Genomic DNA, 22,467 nt, shown 5'->3' on the forward strand with positions numbered 1-22,467 from the left:
ATCAACCAGCCCTCAAACAAAGAAGCGCCAACAACCATTCCAAAACAAGCTCATTTCTTTCCCTTCTTCTTCCCTCCGCCCTGCGCCTGCGCCGGGCCCCCAGCCTCCACTAGCACCGCGTCGTCGTCGCTGTTCGTCTTCCTCCCCACGGGCGGGTTGATCGCGGCCGCCGCATCCGCACTGTCGCCCTCGAGCTCTTTCATGAACTGGTCCTGGATCCCCGCGCGTTTGTTCTCCCACCACGCTTTGTCGGAGTCCAGCTCGGCCTGCATCTCAGCGATGCGCTTCTTCAGCATGATGTTCTGGTTGATTTCGTTCGCGGACTGGAAGATCACTTGGCCCCAGTTGGGGGCGAAGGCGTTGGCCTGTGGAAGAGAAATATCAGTGTCTGCATGGAATATGAGTACGGCAGAAGATCGCGATTCGGCTTACCTCGTTCACGACATCCTTCACCTCAAGCTCCATCTCCTGCTCCGCGCGCTGAAACCGCTGCCACAACTCATCGCCCACCGAGCCCCTCTGCACCAGCGTCTGGAGCGCCGGCTTGGCCTGGCGCAGCTGCACGATGCGCTGGATGTCCTCGACGGCGCGCTTCAGCAGCGCAGCCTTCAGCACCGAGTCCGGCACCTTGCTCAGCTTCTTCTCGCCGTCGCTGGCGGCCTCGGGGTCCAGGTGCAGGAGGCTGAGGTAGATGTTGCGCGTGACGTGCTGCGGGAACCATGGCTCGAGCTTGCTGGCGCGCGCGATCTGGCGCTGGCGGTAGACGGACGAGAAGCTGTAGAGGGAGCCGATGAGGATGATCAGGTAGGCGGTTGGGAGGAGCAGGCCGGTCCAGAAGGGTTTAGGGACAGGCGGGGTGAAGGCGCCGGAGGTGCCATTGAATGTGCCGTTCCCGTCGAAGGTGCCGTTGAAGGTCGAGTTTGTTGCGTTGTCCATGGTGGGTGGTGTGCCTCTCAGGCTGTCGTGATTTCTTTGAGCTGTTCGTCGATGTACGACAGGTGTTCGTTTGGTGTGTATTTTTATGCGGTCATGCCAGATGCGTCGTTCAAGGGGAAAATAGAGTGGTTGTTGCGCAGGATATGAGGCGCAAGGTGCGGTTGCAGATAATCGCACAGGAAGTTGCTCGTAAATCGCCCTTGACAGCCAGGGCATGCATTCAAACAACTGTCTTCCCCTCGGAGTAGGAAACGCCCAAATCGCGGATCTGTTCCGTGGCCCTCGTGCGGCTCTGCGGTAGGGCGGGCTCCCCGCATGGCGCGCCTGCAGCTGTTTCCGTGACGTGACGTTGTCACAGTCGCCTTCGAGAGCTTCACTTCCGTTAACACTTTACGATCTCTTACGCTTTTCATTTGCAACACGCACCGGACGTCCACACACCCTCCCTCATCTTTCGCCGTCCCATCGAGCCGTCATTTGGGGCATTCACAATCTTTCCGACGGACGTACTACACAAAGGTCTGTTGGTCACTGCGGTGAACTACAACTGCAGCGACTTTTGAAGCTCCCCAGCGATCGCCGCCCGCTTGGTATCTAGAACTACTACCCACGACACTTCGCGATCATGATACTGCGTTTCCAAAGTCGCAACGGACAGTTCCGCCTCACCGTCGAGCCCGATACCGATATTGCATCGATCCTACCGCAAGTCGTGGAGAAACTGCCAGCGGGCACTCAGCCATCCTCTGTCACTATCAGCCCAAAGCCTCACGGCGCGGACTCTCGACCTATTGAGGCACTGAAGGGCGTGAGCTTTGGCAAGCTTGGTCTTACCCACGGAACCCAAGTCTTCCTCGATTACAAGGAAGAGGCAGCCGCCACAAATGGACATTCCACTGGGGGTAGCAGATTGAATGGGAAGGAAGTGAGCAAGGAGGAGGATGTATCGAGTATACCTATACCTACGGGAGCCAACGCAAAGCTCATCAAGAACCCTTGGGAAACGGTCAAGCAGTCCGCTCTTGACGACCGCTTAGATCAGCAAGATGGCAAGATACACCGGAAAAAGGACGAGAAGATGTGCAGACACGGGCCGAAGGGAATGTGCGACTACTGCATGCCCATCGAACCCTACAACAAGGAGTATCTGGATGAGAAGAAGATCAAGCATCTGTCATACCATGCATACCTGCGGAAACTGAACCAGGGAAAGAACAAGTACGATTCAGGAAGCTCTTACATGCCTCCTCTTTCCGAGCCCTACTACCGCGTCAACCCACAATGTCCTTCAGGCCACAAACCCTTCCCTCAAGGGATTTGCACCAAATGTCAGCCTTCTGCAATCACGCTACAGCCGCAAGAATACCGCATGGTCGACCACGTAGAGTTCGCGGACTTTCAGGTGGTAAACCGATTCATCGACTTCTGGCGACAGACCGGCTGTCAGCGCATCGGTTTCATGTACGGGCGTTACGAGCAGTATGATGAGGTCCCCCTTGGTACCAAGGCCGTCGTGGAAGCTATCTACGAGCCGCCCCAGATCAACGAGGTCGACGGCGTTACGCTGCGCGAGTGGGAGAATGAAGAAAAGATTGACGAGCTAGCCGCGCTTTGTGGTCTTCAGCGAGTCGGTGTCATCTTCAGCGATCTCGTACCTCCTACTGAGCCGGATCAGACAGCGGTCTGCAAGCGCCACATCGACTCGTACTACCTTTCCTCCCTCGAGATCATCTTCGCCGCCCGCTACCAGGGAAAGTACCCTCGCCCTTCGAAATGGAGTGACACAGGCCGGTTTGGCTCAAATTTTGTTACCTGTGTGATTTCCGGTGACGATGAAGGTCAAATCGCGGTGTCTGCTTATCAGGCCAGCAACTCTGCCGTGGAGATGGTGCGCGCCGACATTATTGAGCCTTCAGCAGAGCCCTCTGTCATGCTCGTACAGGATGAGAACGAGGAGAACGAGCTTGGCCGCGTCCGGTACATCCCCGAAGTCTTCTACACGCGCATCAACGAGTACGGTGCACGAGTACAGGAAAACGCGAAGCCATCCTTCCCCGTGGAGTACCTACTCATCACTCTTACCCACGGCTTCCCCCTTCAATCACAACCCCTGTTTGCAAAGAACAACTTCGCAGTCGAGAACCGTGAACTCATCGGCGAATCGCAGGAGCCTAGAGAGCTTCAAAAGCAGCTGAAGGCTGGTTCCAACCGCGTCGCTCTGGATCAAGCCCAGGGAGTTGTTGCAGTCTCCGACTTCCATCTGCTTTCTTTCATCAGCAATCTCGACGTCTTAAGCAAAGTAAGTGACACTAGCCCCTGCTCTGAGAATGGTTACTGACCACCGCGTGCGCAACAACAGAACGAATTCTCCCTTCTCTGCCGCGTTGCAACAACGAAAGACGCCGCGCTCGGCGCGCAGCTCATGCACTCGCCAGGTTGGGCCACTCTCGAAACGATCCTGCAGATGTAGATGGGAACAAAGCTTCACGATCCAAGTCTTCTTCTCCGCATGCGCGCCTCCACCGCCCGGAGATGAGGGCCTTGTTCCCATCTGCCTCTACCCTCCTACCGTACCGGATTAACTAACATTTACTTTCTGATGCATTAGGGTGGATGTCGCTGCTTACTATCATAGACGCGCTGAAGGAGCGGCCGAGCAAGCGCAGCGCCGACTATGATGTCGCGAACGGGCTCGCGAAGAGGGTGCGTAATGTCAACTTGTGATAAACGCTGTTGGGTTGGAGCGGGAAGGAGGCTTCTTTTGATTCTGTCATGTTATCCATGTATCAATTATCCCATGGCATGGCATTATGAAACAGTAGTGAAATAGCTTGGGCTCGATGTTCGCATTGGCCCGCAGAACTTCTTCCACCGAGCGTGACCCAAGCTCTTCACATGTGACTACCCTCTTGAGGCATCCTGCCCTAATAGCGCAAGAGGTACGCCATATCGCTAGTGAGAATGAACTCGTATCGGAAACTTCATCTTAGGGCAACGTTGCTCCTGCTCAAGGGCCGCGCCTTGGAACTGCATCGGTTGTCTTGTCCTGTCATGGCGCATATCTGAGTCGCTTTCTTCGCTGTTATAGCCGCTTTGATTGCACGACTCAAACGCCACCTCAGCATTGAGATACTCCCAGAAACATTTGATCTAGATACAACACCGTTGACCCTATCACAACCACCTCGCGATCCAAGTGAGATCGGTTTCTAGGATCGCCCCCGGAGCGGGCCCCGCGGTCGTGCTAGGACGGATTGAGCTTGTGCTCGACTTGGCCCCTCGATCCTTCGGGTCGGCCGAAGGTATCCCGGCATGCCGATCGTCGCGACACCAGGGCGGGATGTTCCATCAGGTAGGGTTCGCGTGGTCGATCCGGGCTGCCCTTGACGTACCGGGTGGGTTCTGAGGATGCGCGGTAGCCGCGGTCTGGAACTCGGGCTTGACGACGACATGTCGTGTGGAGGATTTGATGGCGTTTACCTGTTCTGCGGAAACCCGTCGATTGGCGTTTTCCGGATTTTCTCCAGCGGTTATTCCCTAAAGACGTGGCGTGACACAAAATCAGTCTGGAACTAGCCTCAGGTCCCGGGTGATAAGGTCTTTCGTCCTCGATGCTTGAGCGGACAAGTACCTGCAGCTTCAGCGAAAATCATTGGAGGCTGTCAAGATGAACGGCCATGAGCTGCTATGGGTTCAGGTGGATGGGCACAAGAGGTCGAACTCGGCTACTGTGTCAACGGTTCGGTCACAAGCGATGAAACACTTTCGACGCCGGCAAAGAGCGGAAGCTGTCATGGGTAAGAGCAGCTTTGGGAATATTGGATATAGAACTCGAGACACAGTACTGACTGGGTACAGCCTATCGTAAGAGTATCAATGCCCAGTCGGAAGATAACATTCCGGACCGAACGTCCGACAAGACATCTAAAGAATTACCCATCCGAGAACCCACAAAGCGATTGAAGTCCGAAGATCCAGAGAGTCCACCACGGCGACCACACAAACGGACCGCCTCGCTGGAGTCCTCGCCAAGTCTGCGCAATCCATCGATCAGCGCACTTCTTCCCAACGAGGAAGTCGAGGATGCAAGCCCCGGCAAGCGAATGCTCGCCTACATACAGAGCCAGCAGTCCCGCCAGTATCTCGAGCAAGCTGTGATAACCGCTGTGCGCAGTCCCATCTTCTTTCGTATGAAAGGCGCCGACAGCTGTATCCGAACGATATACCCCAAAAACGACTGGTACTCTCCTGCCATCGTTACCATGATGAGCAGCTGGATGATTCCTTGGACGACGCCAATGGGCTTGGGCAACGATGCCATAGGCTTGCTGAACATCGGGTGCACAACCGGAGACGACCGATTGCTGCTCGAAGGGCGCAAAAGGCATCTCGCCACGGTATCAGCACTCAGGCAAGAACTACAAAAGCCCGATCTGGCTCCTGAAGGCATTCTTGCAACGGCGCTCAATCTCCTATTCTGCGAAGTCTACCGTCCTGTCTCTTCCGTGGCAGACGGAGAAAATTGGACACGGCACCTTGCGGGTCTCGCCGGGATCATGCGAGGAGAGTATCGCGAGCAGCCCTCACCGCACTCGGCCTCCTGGCTATTCATGGTATACGGCCAAATGGACTTGATCCTAGCCCTCGTAGACCGCCGATTACCACTGTTCGGAGAGCAAGCCCTCAAGTCTCGCGGCAAAAACACGAAGCCAGGCAGTGTGGACGCTTTGCTCCAACTAACCGGCCGCCTTCCCGCTCTCCTGCATTCAACAGACGCCGTCCGCGTCACGCAGTCCAACGATAAGAACGCACTCGTATCGATCTGGCACGCCCTGCTCCATCTCGAAGAATCCCTCTTCTGCTGGCTCACGAAATTCAACCCGAGCAAAGAAATCCTGCGCGCCTGCGCCTCTCCCCATCCCCTCACTCCATCCGAACCCCTCCCCTTCAGCAGCTACCTCGAAGGCATGACCATGAATTTCTACTGGGTCGCGAGACTGCTCACGGCATCGTGTCTGCACGACCTCCAGCCCCTGCTTCCTCCCAATCTCCGCCCGGAGCCCAGAACAGACTTCTCCGCAGAAGCGGATAGATTCGCAGCCTTGCTGTGCAGGAGCCTCGCGAGTCTGGAAGAGTACTGCGGGGGCTGCATCAGTCGGGGCCTGGCGGCGCGGGCGCCGCTGCATTTTGCGGAAAAGTGGTATGAGCTGTCGGGCCGCGGAGAGAGGCTGGAGTGGTGTAGGAAGGTTGAGAGGGAGCTGAAGGAGGAGATGGTGTGGGTGAATTGGGATGCGTTGTTGCCGTGGTCGTTCGCGGCGTTGCTTTGGTTGGCTTGATTGGTGGTGGAGGGCGTTTGGAGAGGGACTTTGAGCCCAGAGCAGAGCTGTGATGATTTTGGCAGGGCTGTGTACAGTGTGTCGCTTAGAAGATTCAGGTTGGTGAGTCTTATTGGTTGGCGAGACTTCTTGTCTGGCTTCAGTGTTCAAGATATGTACATGAATAGAGCCCTAGGAATAAAGCTGACTATTCACATCGCCGTGCAGTCAAATTATTCAACGACCACCGAAAGAAATATAATCCATCCAACAACCAGAGAACGAGATAATAGTCTCTTCGCCTCCTGATAACCAAAATTCAAAAGTACCAAGAATGCACCCGAAAAAACACCGTGCAATGCGTAGGTGTTGTACAACGCGTCCCCATCATAATCCATGAATCAGAGAACGCCAGAAACGCCTGCCAAATTTCTGGAAGCATCAGGCCCCACTCTACTCAAATGACATCTCGACCTCTTTCTCCTTCCCGAAATCATCCTCTTCGTCAGCCCAAGGATTACTGCCAGACGCCGCCGCACCTGTCCCAGCACCGACGCCTGCACCTGCTGCAGCTGCGCCGTAAGAAGGCGCGGTGGTCGCTGAGCGGCCTAGACCTGGGTGATCGGCGGAGCCATTCGAGGAACCCCAGTCATTGTCTTGGGATCGTTTGTCAGGCGAGTGTTCGAAAGACATGGTGACCTGCGAGTCGTCGTGCGATTCGGTTGTCCTTGGTGTGCCATAGCCTGGCGAATTGTAGCCGGTGGATGAGCCGGGCCTGGGAGATCCGTAGTCCAAGTGGCCCGAGCCGCCGTAGCTCTGCGTGTGCCGTAGGGGGCCTCTCGGAGAATCGCTGCCGGAAGCGGCTGCACCGGGCTCTTTGGGCAGGGCAGGCGAAGTGCCAGGGCTGGAGATCTTCATGGGCGGCAGTGTGCTCTGGATCTCGCGGACCTGCATGTGAGCCTTGATCTCCTCGATGTCGCTTGGGTTCTTCTTCGCCAGCTCGAGAGCCTCCTTGCGGATGGCTTCGACGTCGAACATGACGTTGCTGTTCTCGTGCACGATCTTCTCGGGGTCTTTGGAGGGGTCGATGCGCGTGCTCGACTCGTCGTACGTTTCCCAGTTTTTCTTCTGCGCCGCCTTCTTGCGCGAGAAGCGGGCGAGGAAGCCCTTCTTCTCCGGCTTCTCGTCCAGCTGCCGGCGAGCCTCTTCGATCTCGTTGATGAGCTCGCGCTGGCGTCGCTCGTGGTTGTCTGGGTCCGGATCTTCGATTTCGGCGAACTCGTCGGACTCCACTTCCCAACCGACTTTGCGAAGCAGGATAGGCATCTTGGCTCGGTATGCCATGTGACCGGGCACTTCGGCAGTGACGTTGAAGTTCTCGATCGTGGGTATCTGAACCTCGCTCAGGCCGGCGACGCGCATAACACCACCGCTCGTAGCGCGGAACAGGTAACCCAAGATCCAGTCGTTTGTCGCGTAGCCGTTGACGAATCTGCCCGAGACTACGCTGCGAGCCTTCAGCCATTCGTCTTGCTTGAAGACCATGGGCGAGCCGAAGATGTAGACATTCTGCACCAGGCCAAGGCCACCGCGGCGCGCGAGTTCCTTGAGGGCGGAGAAGATCACGCGTGCTCCGAGAGAGAATCCGATAAGCGTGATTGGCCGAACACCGAGATTACGGTCGATGATCGAGTCTGCTAGAATCAGTCCCGCAGCATCTGCGCGCGCGATGGAAACTGTCCAAGGATTGTCGATCAGGTATGAGAGCTTCGTGAGAATAAGTGGTAGGGACAGTCCAGCCATGAGAGTGGCCAAAAAGGTGGCACCCAGGACCTGCTGAACGGTTTGTGTGAGTGCTTCGGTGCCCAAGATTGCCATCGTAGCACCAGTACTTTTCAGCATCTCGGGTTCCCAATGCACAGAGTAAATATCACCCATGATTGGGTCCACTGTCGAGAACGGTAATCGAACATCGTCGACATTTCCGGTCATCCAGCCAGCTACCGTGACTGTGAGATTTACGCGCTTGTTGTTGTGCAGTGGGCGATACTCAAAAGTCTTCACAGCGCCAGTGCGGCGATCACTTGCTCTGACACCGACGGTGCCACCCGTAATGGCACCAGTCGTACCAATGAGCGCAGCAGCGCCTGTACCAGCGAGGAAACTTGAAGTGCCCGCTACGCCGATGGAAGTGAAGCCTGCTGCGAGTCCAGCCCCAATAACGGGTGCCAGGAATCCAGCACTTAGACCGATGACCAAGCCACCACCAACGGTGCACAGGCCCATGACCATCAATCTCTTCTTGCGCATGGCCTTCTTGCGCGCTTCAAGATGATCATCTTCATTCCACGTCTCCTTGTCAGCCTGCTCCTGCATCTCCAAGGCATCTGTGACACGCTTCTCGAAGCGACATATCTCTTGCCAAGGCACCGACAGCGCGTCTCCGACGCGTTCCAAGAGCACGCGCGAGCGAGAGTCGTACGTGGCATCCGCGATGAGCAATAAGAACAAATCACAAAGTACAGTCCACCGGAGATCAAGGTCGATATTCTTATTATCGGCCAGCTTCTCCGAGTCCTCGAAATGCAGGTCATCAGCATTGTGCTGCTCGTAAGCGGGAGGCGGTGTTGACATTCCTGAGGCGGGCGCGTCCTCATGGACAACGGGAGTTTCGAGCGAAGCAAGGTTGGTCGCGGACTTGCGATCCTCATTCACGCTCGACGGTCGAGGCGATCCAATGGAAGGGCGAGCGGAAGAAACTGATGCCGCCTCAGACTGCGCTCCTGACTGAGGGTTCGTCTCCGCTTCTGGGTTCTTGACTCTTGCATTTTGCATCAACGCTGGCGTGAGGTCTGCGGGTTTGAGACCGTGTTCGGCCAATTGTTCAACCATGACTTGCTCTTGAGTCGAGATCTCCATGTGGCTGTAAAGACGTACCATCATCTTTTGAGACCACATCTTCGTCGCTTCGATGGCCACATCGATTATTTTCCTCGCGCCTTTCGTTCGTGGTAGAGATTCAAGATTCGCGACCATTTGGAACATTGAAAGCCTGACCAACCCAACGTACGCTACTCTCTGTCCTTCGGTGAGGAGATCTTTCGTCGTCTGCATTTGTGAAATTAGGTCTCGTGCTTCGTCTTCTTCGTCCAGGGCATTACGGGCATATCCTTCCTTAAACAAATAGGCCGTATTGTCATCCATGCTTGTCGCCGACTGCGCATCTTCGTCCTCTTGTACTCGGGTATAGCCCTTCGCAGCACCTCCGAGCTGTCCATATGCCATTGATTCATCATCAACTTCGTCAAAGGCTTTCGCGGTAACCTTGCCCCAGTCGTCGTACTGCCGAAACGTCGCCAGAGAGGGCATCTCTTGCCACTCGAGCTCGTCCTTTTTCTCGTCTTCTTCTTCAGCATGCGGCGCCATTGCCTGATGCGACCATTCCGATGCGCCGGTCGACTTCTTGTACGCATGACCGCGCGCCTTCTCGTCGCTCTTACGGGGACTTGAGGGCGGTCCCTCCTTGTCGGGGTGCGAAGAATCTGGTTTCGACGGGCCCTCCTTCATGTCTGTCGTAGCAACTGCAGCATCTGCTTTGAGCGCGTTGTCTTTCGTCTCGTCTGGCTTGGTCACCGCATCTTTCCCATCTGCTGCCCCATCGCCCTCCTGCGCCTTTCCCTTCGGATCTTCTTTGACAGCAGCCTTGCCTCCATCTTCCACGCCACTCTCCTCATTATTGTACACCCGTCGCCTGGCAGGCCTTATGGGCAACCCAAACTCGTCCGCCTCGGGAGGCTCGACCTTCTCCTGCACCACCTTCGCTTCCGTCGCGCCCTCGCTCTTCTCCACCTTGACTTCCTGCCCCGGCTCCTTCACAGCACCACCTCCATCCTCAGGCATATCTCAGCGTCGCGAAAGAAAGCTTTTCTCTTTCCGCCGCGTCAAAAGCAGACCAGGCCCAACAAACCACAACTCTCACAGCAGCATTGTCCGCTGCGCCCAGTCCCGCAGCGAACCTCCAAATCCCAGAAAATCTGCTCAGCTGTAAGAGGATGCCTCGGCGAGGTAATGCTCGTCGCACCAATGCGTGGGGAATTTCTGAAACGTGTGGCGTCGTGGGTTCGCGACAAAGAAGCGTTCCTCTCTCTCCCTCACGTCGGCGGCGGCGGCGGCGTGTGTGGAGCCACAGCCAGAGAGCCGCTCGTCCCCCGCAAACGCTTGGTCCAGCACGGGCAGAAAGTCAACGGCCGCGCGCGAGCTGCCCTGCCCTTCGGCTTTGGGAAGCTTTGAAATTTATTATTGATTGTCGGTAGGGCTGGGCCTCCAATTCTTAGCCAATACCACCAACTTTTGCAATACTTTCATTTTCTCACTTCCTCCGCCCAATCCGCACTCAGAGGCAACTTACAGTCAAGCGCTTTACTTCGCCATACACAAGTGAGCGCCGGAGGGAGGAAAAAGAGAAAACGACGAAAGGGAACTTCAACACCGAGCAACGCTCTCCCTCACCTACCAACCACGACCAGCCCACACATAGCCCACCATGCGCGGCAAACGCAGCAAGCAATACCGCAAGCTCATGCACGCCTACGCGCTGACCTTCCACTTCCGCGCACCCTACCAAGTCCTGCTCAGCAGCACCATCATCCGCGACGCCGCGCGCTTCAAAATGCAGCTCGGCTCCATGCTCTCCAACACCCTGCACGGCGAGATCAAGCCCATGATCACGCAGTGCTGCATCCGACACCTGTACAACGCCGTGCCCGAGCCGGGCCACGAGGCTGACAAAGAGCGCTGGATCGAGGTCGCGAAGAGCGCGGAGCGGAGGCGCTGCGGGCACCATGAGCTCGAGACGCCGCTGAGCGAGGAGGAGTGTATCAGGAGCGTGGTGGATGCGAAGGGCAGTGGCACGAATAAGCATCGGTATGTGGTTGCGACGCAGGAGAGGGAGGTGAGGGCTGCGATGCGGGAGGTCGCGGGCGTGCCGCTGATTTATATCAATCGGAGCGTTATGGTGCTGGAGCCGATGGCGGAGAGGAGCGCGGAGGTGAGGGAGGCGGAGGAGAAGGGGAAGGTGAGGGCGGGTTTGAAGGCAAGGAGGGGCGCGGAGGCGGGTGGTGTTAAGAGGAAGGCTGAGGAGGAGGAGGGTGAGGAGGGTGAGGATGAGGGTGCGCAGGAGGAGGCTGCGGCGCCGAAGAAGAAGAAAGCCAGAGGGCCGAAGGGGCCCAATCCGCTTAGTGTGAAGAAGCCTAAGAAGGAGAACCAGGAGAAGTCAGCAGGCAAGAAGGTGGAGGAGGAGAGGTCCGTCTTGCGTAAGGCGGCAAAGCAGGATCCCCAAGCTGCCGACAAGGCTGTCAAAGCTGAAGTGGCAGTGGGCGAGGGTGGTGCGTCGGCAGACGGAGCGAGCGGCAAGAGAAAGAGGAGAAGAAAGCCCAAAGAGAGCGGTGATGCTGCTTCGGCTTTGAAAGCAGAGGTTGGTGATGAAGAGTGAACGATGACGTTTTTTTGCTGGGAGCTATACCCTGTTCTTATAACAAGTTTTGTTGAGCGTAGCGTTTGTATTACCAAAGTAGAGACATTAGATTGACTATATTCCTATTCAGTGAACGATTGAGACTAAGAGCCACAAATCGCCAGCAACGCCTCGCCCTGGACCAAGATCATTGCATCATACTAGAAGAGAAGAAACAGAAGGCAGATGATCCACACATACTACACCACCTCTCAAGCAGAAGCCTCCCACCCCTCCTCGACAGCCTTGTACTTGCTCTTGACCAGCTGGCCCAACCTCTTCTCCATGATCTTCCTGCCCTCGTACGTCTCCCAAACGTGATGCGGCGCCTTGTTGACCACATCCCAGGAAATGAGGTTGTCGGTCAACTTGGTCAAGTCCTCCTGCTTGCGGCTCCACTCACTGTCCCTGCGGACAGAGACACCAGAGCTGACGACGACAAGCGGCGTGTCGGAACTCTGGATTGTGCGCGCGGACGTCACCTCGTTCTTCGACAGGCTGTCCGCGACCAGATTCTCCTGCAGCGCGGCCTTGATGAACTTGCCGCCGCCAGGAGCATCCCTACCGTACACGCGGTCCTCGCGCGTGCGGCCTTTAAACAGCGCGCCGCTGATGCGATCGATGCCCAGCGGCGAAATGATGCCCCAGGCCCAGAGCAGGAAACCGCGGCCGGGCGACGCGATGCGGTGCAGGAGGTCCTCGTGCAGCGGGTCGATCATCATGATGCCGACGACGTCGCGGAAGTGGCGCGCGCTGAAGATGCGCGAGACGATGCTACCGTAGCCGGCAGAAACGAGGATCCAGGGGCCCTCCTCGCCGGCGACTGCGAGTGCCTCCGCGAGGTTGTCGGCGCTCATGCCTGCGCTGTGAGGAGAGGGCGCGTTATCGGACCACGCGTAGCCGGGGCGGTCCCAGTAGCAGTAGCGGGAGATGGTGCCGTTCTGGTAGGCGGCGTAGGCCCAGTGCTCGAAGTCGAACTCGAGCGGTACCTCGGCGGCCTCGAGGAGGACGGTAGGCGTGCGGGTGCCGTTCGCAGATTGAGGCTCGCCAATGCAGGCGAGATGGACTTCGTACTTGCCGCCGTCGACAAAGTAGCGCTGGCCGTCCATCTCAAGGCTTGCGTCGCGCGATCTGAGGACCAGCGTTGCAGTCATGAGAACGGTGATTACAATATAAACGACCAGAATGATCGTGGCAGTCAACACGGCGAGCCATTCGCGGAGAGTGCGGCGGGTCTCTGGACGTCCAGTCAGGCGCTCCTCTTCCTCGCGCTTGCCCCAAGCCACAACGCGGTCAGTGGTAACGCAGTATCCCGTGATCACGGTAGCCCAGACGACGCTTGCAATGCCAGCCGGGCCTTCCTCAGCTCGAACGCGCGGAACGCTAACGATGATGATGAGATCGACGAGGAGGAAAAGGCCGATCACGCCTTGGCACACGCGCATGGCCATGCTGGGCGCGGAGAAGAAAAGGAGTGAGCAAAGCAGGATTCCGGCGGTCAGAGTGGTGTAGGAGAAGTCGAAGAAACCGGAGCCCCTGGTGTGCAGTCCGGGAGGTGAGACGAAGATGCTCACAAGCAAGAGCACCCACCAGAGGAAGGTGATTGCAAGGAACAGCACGGACAGGAAGCGAAGGGCGCGGACAGTCCAGAGATTGTATGGCGAAACCTAGCTCGCGTGTCAGTACTGCCATCGGTATAATCTTTGCGCCGCAACAAATCAACGTACCGCAGGATCATCGGGATCCAAATACCCATCCGAGTGCGGCGGCGGGTGTGCGCCCAGCAGCCTATCGCGCTCGGTCGGCTCTCTTCTCGACCTTGACGACCTCGGGCGGTTATCGTCGTGGGATACTCGGAGAGTGCTGTCGTCCCCGTCGCCGTTCACCTGGCTTTCCTCCTCATGGTTCTTGGATCCCCAGAGAGAGCCCATGTTGGCTGGCTGTGCTGTGGTCTGGCGCAGCCGTCGCTCTTCTCAAGTTGATGGGCGAAAGTACAGAGCAGAGCAAGAGTTCGCCCGTGTCCCACAGACGGTAAAGTATTGGAGGTGGTGCTCCCGGCAAAAGCAAGCGCGTTCAGGCGGCCCATAGCTCGCGCGGTGATCGACATGATGATCTGGGCCGTGCTTGTACGTCATTTCGATCTGGACCAAGCTCAGCCCCGCAAGAAAGCCAATCCAACACCTGCGGGTGACTGCCTTGAGGCGTTCGCAGGATGACATGTGCCAATTGCCAGCGCGGTGGGTGGCGATGTCTGCAGCTGGAGGGTGGTATCTGCGGTATACAGAGCTGGGGTGTGAGGAAGGCCCGCGTGGCGAGCGCAGGCAATGCCACCTCTCGCTACGATCGACGCTGGGATACTGGCGACTAATCGTTCGGCTACGCCGTAGGCGCCTGGGCGGTCCTGTCTAGACTGTAGTTACATTCTGAGATACCATGTCACTTTGATGATCGCGCGGGTCATATCTCGCAGCGCTGGCACGGCTGGTTGTCATATGGCCCGCGATCATCAATGTACAGGGACCAGGTAGCGAGTAACATTCTCGCCTACGAGCCGCCTTCCATGTGCTGAACGCCACCGTACTACTAGCAACACCCTGCAGAGTGTGTGGTACTGTTGGACGTGAGAAGTCTGCAGCCCATACCAAGTCTTAAACAAGAAGGCAGTGCCCGTTGTGGTGAATAATCCTTCACCGTCGTCGAATCCGTGCCATGAAGACGCGGTTGTTTTCACAGGTATGTACATCTATCTCCTCCTGCCCTTGATAACAGGCTTGACGACCGCACTCCCCTTGTTAGCAGCCTTCTTCGCCGGCCCTGTGCCAGCCGCAGTCTCCTTCCTCGCCGCCGTCCCATTCCTCTCCTTCTCCCTCTCCTCGAGCGCCTGCTGCCTCGCTCGGTCTGCAGCAATGCCCCTCTCCAGCTCCGCACGCTTCGAGTACTCGATCTCGCGCCTCTGGCCACCGTGAATACCTTTCTCCTTGACGCTGTAAAACACACCTCCCAAGTCCGCGAGCCAATGCGCGTCAACGGCCGTCACGCACGACATGTACTCGCGGCTTGTGAGGATAAGCTCGTGGTAGACGACGTAGTCCGGCGGGTCGCCTGAATTGTACAGCGCAGAAGTCGGGTGTAGCTGAACGGCAACAGACGTGCGCAGATTGACGTACTCGCCGAGGCCGCGCCGCTTGGCCGCCTGGTGGTAGTAGCCGGCGCAGATGCACAGGCGCACGACGTCCGTGTCGTAGCCGCAGGACGCGAGCGGCATTTTGTTCGAGCCCATGATGTCGACGAGCTGGTTGCGGATCTCCTGCGCGCGCCGCAGCGCCTTCGGGTGCAGGAAGTGCTTCGTGCACCAGCCGTCGCGGTAGCCGTTGGCGGCCCATTGCTGGTAGACGGTGAGGAGGGTGAGGTGGTCTGAATCGTGCACGAAAAACTTCTCGCGAGCGGCATCGGACTCTTCCAGGCGTTCTTTGGGGCGGTAAAAGACAGATGGCACGGAGAGCATGCTGACGATAGTGAGCATCTCTTCGCTGCAGCCGTAGGTGGTCGCGGAGGTGATGACGAGTTTGGCGAGTGATGGGTCCATGGGAAAAGAGGTCATTTGCCAGCCGAGATCTGTCAGTTCGCCCAGATTGTCGAGGGCACCCAAGGACCAGAGATCGAAAAGGGATGTAGTAATAGTATCCTGAGGTGGCGGGTCCATGAAGTCGAAGTCAAGGAGATTCTTTACTCCGAGTGACTTCAGAAGAAGAACAGTATTCGCAAGGTTCGTACGCTGAATCTCGGGAATGGTTGAGATGTAGAATTCGTCACGGAAAGCCCGTTCGGTGTAAAGATGAAATGCTTTTCCTGGTCCAGTACGGCCAGCACGACCAGCTCGTTGAGATGCGTTGGCCTGCGAAACCGGGGTGATCTGTAGAGTGTCCATACCCATCTTCGGGTTGTACACCTTGAGTTTGCTAAAGCCACAATCAACCACATACATAATACCGTCCACCGTCAAAGAAGTTTCGGCGATGTTGGTCGCGACGATGACTTTCCTGACACCAGGTGCAGCGCGATCGAAAATCTTGGCTTGGAGATCCGCGGGCATTTGTGAGTAGATGGGCAAAATGCTGAGCTTTGGAGGGTCGTTCAGTTGTTTCAGACGCTCTTCGACCAGCTCACATGTGACTTCAATGTCCTCTTGACCAGTCATGAAGACTAAGATGTCGCCTTTTGGCTGCGAGACGTGGATTGCAAGGACCTGGCGAACAGCACTATCCACATAGTCTTCGCAGGGCGACCGGGAATACTGGATGTCGACGGGAAATGTGCGTCCAGGAATGAAGAATTCTGGTGCGCCGCCGTAGAATTGAGCAAATCGAGAAGCGTTCATGGTCGCTGAGGTAACGATCAGCTTAAGGTCACGTCTCCGAGCTAGAACTTTCTTGATGAGCCCCATAAGAACATCCGTGTTCAAAGCTCGCTCGTGGGCCTCGTCCATGATGATGCAAGAATACTGATCCAGGTCGGGGTTCGTGAGACTCTCACGAAGCAGCACACCGTCAGTCATGTATTTTATAGTAGTGTTCTTGCTCGTGCAATCCTCGAATCGAATCGCATATCCCACTAGGTCTCCAAGCGGCACTTCCATCTCCTCGCTGACTCGCTTTGCAACGGACATTGCAGCGACACGACGTGGTTGAGTGCAGCCAATCATTTGACCGCCTTTGGCATAGCCATCCTCGTGTAGGAATTGGGTCAATTGAGTTGTCTTGCCAGAGCCTGTCTGCCCAACTACAATCGTGACTTGATTGTCCCGAATGACGCGAAGCAACTCTTCTCGGACTGCGAATGCAGGCAGGTACTCTCGTTGCTCGCGCAATGTCTTTGAATTTGAGAAGTCAGAGCTTCCTTCTTGTTTCTTTTTGAAGTGATCAGAGAACTTGTTGCTTTGAGGCTTCTCCTCTTCCCCAGCCGCAGTCGGAGCAGCAGAGTCAGTGTCTTCCTCTTTGACACCCATAACATTGCCGAGAGCTGTGCCCGCAACATTGGTGGCTTCTTGGGCCTGCTTCTGCCGTTCCTTCTGTTGTCTCCGCTCTTTTACAACTTTTGAGCCCTTCCTCGAAAATACCGCCATGTCGCTCTGCGGATCTCTTACGGCGCTAATCGGGTCTTTCTGAGTTGTGAAGATGGTCTTTCCGTCCAAGAAAGGCGGCCGTAGATCATGAATAAGAAGATGTACTCGTGTTTCGTCATTGTCGTCGTCCAGATTGTTGAACTGCTCCCTCGTCTGCGCAACCGAGCTGGCCAACATGCGGTTCGTCTCCCAGGCATCAGCATCCTGCTGCCTCTGAAGCTGCTTGTGGTTCACCCTTCCTCGAACTGCGAGCTTTTTGGCTAGCAATTCCCTCTCGCGCTCTTGATCTGCCCATGTCACGTCTTCCACGCCTCCGAATGGATTGTGCGATTCGTCGCCTAATGCAGCGCCATCTTCGGCGGTGTTGTACCAATCTCTGTCCAGAGCCGCGGCATCGACATCGTCGACGTTCGGTTCGGGTCCAGCGAAGTTGTCGTGAGGTCCATCGCGTTTTCCAGGTCGTGGTCGTTGCGCCCAAGTGGGTGTCTCGTCTCTGTATCCGCGGGGTGTTGCGGCGCGCGAATCGTTTAACCGCCGGCGCTTGGGACTGTGGTCGCCTCCAGCCATCGTTACTGCGGCTAACTCCAAATATCAGTACGATCGTTGAAGGTTGCGAGTCCTGCAACGGAAATGTGCAACTCTAGAAAGTTGGAGGTCGCGGCTCGGAGCGCATGCAGATCCGCGTGAGCCACAGCGACAACCCAAACGCGCGCTGCAATCGCGGGGTCCAGGCAGAACTTCAGACTTCATCTCGCCTTTGGCACGATTAATACTTAACTTTCCATAGTATGGGCTGAAACGTCAAACACATGGCCACTATCAAGGCCATTGAGGGCCGTTCGGTCCATCAAATCCAATCCGGCCAGGTCATCGTCGACCTCAACTCCGTTGTCAAGGAACTAGTGGAGAATAGTCTGGATGCTGGCGCGACGTCGATCGAGGTCCGCTTCAAGAACCAAGGACTGGATTCGATAGAAGTCTCCGATAATGGCAAAGGCATCTCGCCTGAGGATTTTGAGACGATTGCGTTGAAGCACTACACTTCGAAACTTTCGAGCTATGAGGACTTAACTTCTCTGGAGACCTTTGGTTTCCGTGGCGAGGCGCTGTCTTCTCTATGCGCGCTGTCGAAGTTCCAGATTATCACTGCCAGAGCGGAAGACGGTGCCGTGGGCAAACGTCTGGACTTCGAGATCTCAGGCAAGTTCAAAGGTGCCAGTGTGGTTGCCGCCCAGCGAGGCACTACAGTCGTTGTTGAGAGCCTCTTCCAAAACCTACCTGTCCGCCGCAAGGAGCTTGAGAAGAACATCAAACGTGAATATGGCAAAGTCACCTCGCTCTTGAACTCCTACGCCTGCATCAGCGTGGGAGTTCGCTATGCCGTGAGCAATCAAATGCCGAAGGGCAAGAAAGTGGTTGTCTTCTCCACGAAATCCAACACGACGACGAAAGAGAACATCGTCAACGTATTTGGGGCAAAGACTCTCCTGGCCCTCGTCAAGCTGGACCTCAAGCTCGAGATGGAGCCGAGCAAGGGCCCTGCTACACAAAGTGCTCGCAATTGGTCCACGCAGGATATCGATCGTTCCAAGGAGGTCCTGATCCAAGGGCACATCTCGAAGCCGGTCTTCGGCGAAGGACGCCAGGCGCCGGACCGCCAAATGTTCTTTGTGAATTCGCGACCTTGTGCCTTACCTCAAGTCGCGAAAGCATTCAATGAAGTCTACAAATCCTTCAACGTCTCACAATCACCATTCATCTTCGCGAACCTGATAATGGATACGAATGCTTACGATGTCAACGTGTCTCCCGACAAGAGATCCATTATGCTACACGATCAGACCGCTCTGCTCGACAGCCTGAAAGCTTCCTTGACGGAGATGTTTGAGCAGACTGATCATACAGTCCCGCAGTCTGCGCTCCCAACGCGGAAGTTGCCTTCTTACCAACCTCTGACATTATCGAAGAAGTCTTCGACTGGGCCTTTTCTTGAGGAGAACGAAGACGAGAGCGAAGACGACGATGACGAGAAGGAGGATGAAACTCCGAGCGGAGCAGTTCCTGCGCCTCGTGATCGCCGACGCTCAAGTGTGCAGTCCAGGTCAGCACCGACCGGTCTGATCGAGAGCTGGGCTGGCCGTGACAGCGAAATGCGGAAGAAGCAAGCTACCCCACAGTCTGTCGTATCCAAAGACAAGCAGAAATTGGTGAACCTGATGCGGAGAAAGTCTGATTCGATAACAACTCCGAACGATGATCATGGTCACCTTGATACGGATGACAGATTTGATGAAGGTGAAGCCGTGCAGGAAAAGGAACAGAACGGGGACAATATCACTCCTCCAGGCCCAGAAGGCAGTACGCTCGACGCGGGTGATCCAATGAGCACGCCATACGACGATCTGTTCTCCCAACGGCCGCACCAAGTGCCTCAGCGGGTTCAAGATTTCAACTCTTTCATGGAACAAGCTCGAGATGCCGCAAAGGGTCAGTCTCTACCCAAGGAGCCTGAAATACCTGCAGTGGCACCAAGCAGTCAGAAGTCTACCCCAGGACCTGTTGCGAACGCGTTTGACCGGATGAGACCAAAGCGTACGCCGTTACAGACCGCTCAGATAACAGTTGGCGGTCAGACTACGACAACAGTCATTGGGAGTGCGCCAATGTACAAGAAGCGCAGAGTGCATGAGCCAGCGAACTCCCAGTCTGTCGCTGCGTTTGGCTGCAGCCCACTGCTTGCTCGAGGGTTGCGCAACTTTGCTGCCCCTGGAACGCAGGTCGATGTCGACAGCCAGGCTGGCTCGTTGCAACCAGGCGCTTCAGACGATGGTGGCCCTGAGGGTGGAGAGGATGACAATGAAGAGGAAGTAGATCACAGTGATGCTCCAGAGGATGAATCAGATGCGTCGGACTCGGACAACGCTACAGCGAGGCATTTGCACGAGCAGAACGAAGGACCAGCGGAGGATGACGTGGAGCATTCTTCGGACGGTATCGATGACATGCTTCTGAATCCCCAGGATGATGCCGAGTCGGACGAAGAGTACCTTGACGAAGACGCCAAGAAGGTCAAAGAAGATGAAAAGGTTGCAAGGTTAATACAAGAAGCTGAAGAGGCATCTGCCAGACCATCAACCCAGAACATTCAGCGAGCATCTCAAATCCTCAAGAACTCCACAGGGCGGAAAGATTCGACGCTTCAGCTCTCGTGCACAATCAACCCTTCACTGAATCAAATCAAGGTTCAAGCCGAAGCTCTCACAGCTGCATTGCCATCGACAGTCGCACAGGACCCTTGCCATAGCAGCACGCTTATCAAAGACGAAATGGACGCTACTCAAGCCGAACAAAAGCTTTCATTGACCGTGACAAAAGCCGACTTCGAGCGGATGCGAATCATCGGCCAGTTCAATGTGGGCTTCATCCTCGCAATCCGCCCGGCATCGACCGATCAAGATCAAGACGAACTCTTCATTATCGATCAGCACGCGGCTGATGAGAAGTACAACTACGAGCGCTTCCAACGAACAATAACCCTCCAAAGCCAACGCCTCGTCCAACCAAAAACCCTCGAGCTCACCGCCGTAGAACAAGAAGTAGTCCTCAATCACAGCGAAGCCCTCAAAGCCAACGGCTTTGAGGTCGAAATCACTTCCACAGACACAGAGGAGGCGACGATACGCACCTGCCGCCTCCTCACCCTGCCCATGTCGCACACAACGACTTTCGACCTCGCGGACCTCTCCGAGCTCCTTTACCTTCTCTCCGAAGTGCCCACTTCCAGTTCAACTATTCCTAGACCGAAGAAGGTGCAGCGTATGCTTGCCATGCGCGCTTGCAGGAGCAGCATTATGGTCGGCAAGGTGCTGACGCTGAAGCAGATGGAGAGGGTCGTGAGGAACATGGGGGAGATGGAGAAGCCGTGGAATTGTCCGCACGGTAGGCCGACGATGAGGCATTTGGCGGGTATGGGTTTGTGGAAGGGCTGGAGCGAGGGCGATCTTGTGGATGGAGATCAGATTGTGTTGAATGGCGGCGATGATGGGACGGATTGGAAGGGTTGGCTTGCCGGCAGATGAGCTGAAAGATCGTCCATGTTGTAGCAATAGATTTTTAAGCATGCACAAGCATGAGACACCAACTCGGCCCTGGGGGTCAACAAAACTTATAGTCATGTGAAAATGAGGCTCGCAGATTCTTGTAGTGCCTTGATCGTCTCCATATTCCCACAGCCAATCTTGCCGTAGGCGGTGTATCTTATTATCTAAGTCCGTGTCGTACGGTAGGCTCAGCTACCCTAGAGGCATGCCGCTCTAGCAGGTTCTTCAACTCAGTCTCACGCCCGAGCTCTCATCACTCAATATCCATTTCATCCCCACCCTGTCCTCTGCTCTTGCGATCCTCAGCCCTCTTCCGGGTAGTCGCCCTCGCGTCCTCCACCCACTTGTCATAACTCCCATCCTTGACCTTAGCGGCGGTCACGCCTTTCATTGCTTCGCCAATGAACCCCACAAAATTATGTCTCCTCAGCGCATTCTCCCACCGCCACTCCCTCCGCTTCCTCTCCTCGCGCTCCAGCATCTCCTGGTCCCCAATCGCGCGCGCCTGCACTCTCAGATCCTCGCACATGGCCAACAAGTTGAACCGAATCTCGGTCTGGGGGTATCGAGCGATGCGGCTCTGGAGGACAGGGACGACTGCGTCGGCGAAGATCTCGCGGGGACACGCGCCGACGTCGCCGTGTCGGATCGGTGCGGGCTGGAGGCCGTCGAGCTCGTAGAGAGTGCTGTTGATCGAGGTGTATGCGATGAAGTGGTAGACGTCGTCGTCTTCGGTCGCGACTCGCGACTCGTCGCTGATGAAGGGTGAGCTGCGCGCGAAGGAGTTGTGGGTGTCGCGGATTAGGTCGGAGTTGGAGAGGGCTTCGCCGCGGAGCTGTTGTGGTTTGGTTAGCTGCCGAAGCGAGTTGATGTGTCTCAAGTCAACAGGGTGTACTTACATCTGAGGGGAAGGCAGATGTGAAATCCTTGAACTCCCTCAAGGTTGGGCCGATGTCCACATTGCCATCTTCCGAGCTTCCGTCCTTGTTGAGGAGCACGCTCAAAAGAGCTTGTGTGCCGCATGCATTTTGGATCGTCTGAGCCGCAAACCACACGTTCTGTTCTCCCTGTGCTTCTATCGCAGCGAAATCAAACTCGCCATCTTGAGGCTTATCTTTCTGAGGCTTCTCGCCTGTTGGGTATTTGAAGAGGAAGATTACACCGATCGGGTTGAGTTGCTGAAGCGATTCTGCGTCTAGCGACACGAGCTCTTCGAATTGTACATTCTTTGTGCCGAGTGATTCAATAAGATATGTGAAGACGCCCTAAAGGTGGAGTGTTAGCTTGCAGATCTAGGAATAGCAGGCGGACTGTTAGCGTGAGTATACTTGCAGCATCCGACTCGATCGTGTTCCAGCCGCCTGACATTATCGTGGTGGTATGTCTGTCGCCGATCAAAGATGAAGTCCGGTTCACTCCAAGTAGGATCTCAGGCGTCTTGCACTTGTCACGGTACGTTCGACTGGCGCAAACTAACCTTCG

At 56.1% G+C, this 22,467-nt stretch overlaps 9 protein-coding genes across 9 annotated transcripts; 4 read left to right on the forward strand and 5 right to left on the reverse strand.

Moving 5' to 3' along the window:
* Positions 1-50: 50 nt before the first annotated feature.
* WHR41_05074 (uncharacterized protein) lies at positions 51-1,147 on the reverse strand (the record flags this gene model as incomplete). Its single annotated transcript, XM_069373679.1, has 2 exons — positions 433-1,147; positions 51-365 (listed from the first exon to the last, which is right to left on the reverse strand). Exons 1-2 carry the CDS (start codon positions 934-936, stop codon positions 51-53), a joined length of 819 nt encoding a protein of 272 aa, XP_069228929.1. The 5' UTR covers positions 937-1,147.
* A 156-nt stretch (positions 1,148-1,303) lies between these two features.
* On the forward strand, positions 1,304-3,812 carry WHR41_05075 (uncharacterized protein). Its single transcript, XM_069373680.1, has 2 exons — positions 1,304-3,235; positions 3,296-3,812. The coding sequence occupies exons 1-2, from the start codon at positions 1,562-1,564 to the stop codon at positions 3,404-3,406; spliced, it is 1,785 nt and encodes a 594-aa protein (XP_069228930.1). The 5' UTR covers positions 1,304-1,561; the 3' UTR covers positions 3,407-3,812.
* A 477-nt stretch (positions 3,813-4,289) lies between these two features.
* Positions 4,290-6,471, forward strand: WHR41_05076 (uncharacterized protein). The gene is made up of 2 exons (XM_069373681.1): positions 4,290-4,733; positions 4,795-6,471. The coding sequence occupies exons 1-2, from the start codon at positions 4,604-4,606 to the stop codon at positions 6,270-6,272; spliced, it is 1,608 nt and encodes a 535-aa protein (XP_069228931.1). The 5' UTR covers positions 4,290-4,603; the 3' UTR covers positions 6,273-6,471.
* Positions 6,472-6,704: 233 nt separating this feature from the next.
* WHR41_05077 (uncharacterized protein) lies at positions 6,705-10,151 on the reverse strand (the record flags this gene model as incomplete). Its single annotated transcript, XM_069373682.1, has 1 exon — positions 6,705-10,151. The coding sequence occupies one exon, from the start codon at positions 10,149-10,151 to the stop codon at positions 6,705-6,707; it is 3,447 nt and encodes a 1,148-aa protein (XP_069228932.1).
* Positions 10,152-10,794: 643 nt separating this feature from the next.
* Positions 10,795-11,742, forward strand: WHR41_05078 (uncharacterized protein; the record flags this gene model as incomplete). Its single annotated transcript, XM_069373683.1, has 1 exon — positions 10,795-11,742. The coding sequence occupies one exon, from the start codon at positions 10,795-10,797 to the stop codon at positions 11,740-11,742; it is 948 nt and encodes a 315-aa protein (XP_069228936.1).
* A 64-nt stretch (positions 11,743-11,806) lies between these two features.
* Positions 11,807-13,833, reverse strand: WHR41_05079 (uncharacterized protein). Its single transcript, XM_069373684.1, has 2 exons — positions 13,491-13,833; positions 11,807-13,430 (listed from the first exon to the last, which is right to left on the reverse strand). The coding sequence occupies exons 1-2, from the start codon at positions 13,692-13,694 to the stop codon at positions 11,976-11,978; spliced, it is 1,659 nt and encodes a 552-aa protein (XP_069228937.1). The 5' UTR covers positions 13,695-13,833; the 3' UTR covers positions 11,807-11,975.
* A 673-nt stretch (positions 13,834-14,506) lies between these two features.
* Positions 14,507-17,452, reverse strand: WHR41_05080 (uncharacterized protein; the record flags this gene model as incomplete). The annotated part of the gene is made up of 1 exon (XM_069373685.1): positions 14,507-17,452. One exon carries the CDS (start codon positions 17,450-17,452, stop codon positions 14,507-14,509), a length of 2,946 nt encoding a protein of 981 aa, XP_069228841.1.
* Positions 17,453-17,694: 242 nt separating this feature from the next.
* Positions 17,695-20,964, forward strand: WHR41_05081 (uncharacterized protein; the record flags this gene model as incomplete). Its single annotated transcript, XM_069373686.1, has 1 exon — positions 17,695-20,964. The coding sequence occupies one exon, from the start codon at positions 17,695-17,697 to the stop codon at positions 20,962-20,964; it is 3,270 nt and encodes a 1,089-aa protein (XP_069228840.1).
* Positions 20,965-21,072: 108 nt separating this feature from the next.
* Positions 21,073-22,353, reverse strand: WHR41_05082 (uncharacterized protein; the record flags this gene model as incomplete). The annotated part of the gene is made up of 3 exons (XM_069373687.1): positions 21,073-21,820; positions 21,885-22,250; positions 22,318-22,353. The coding sequence occupies 3 exons, from the start codon at positions 22,351-22,353 to the stop codon at positions 21,239-21,241; spliced, it is 984 nt and encodes a 327-aa protein (XP_069228843.1). The 3' UTR covers positions 21,073-21,238.
* Between the last annotated feature and the right edge of the window lie 114 nt (positions 22,354-22,467).

This window comes from Cladosporium halotolerans, assembly GCF_011745625.1.
Source record: "Cladosporium halotolerans strain TM138-S3 chromosome Unknown Sca17, whole genome shotgun sequence".
Taxonomy (NCBI): domain Eukaryota; kingdom Fungi; phylum Ascomycota; class Dothideomycetes; order Cladosporiales; family Cladosporiaceae; genus Cladosporium; species Cladosporium halotolerans.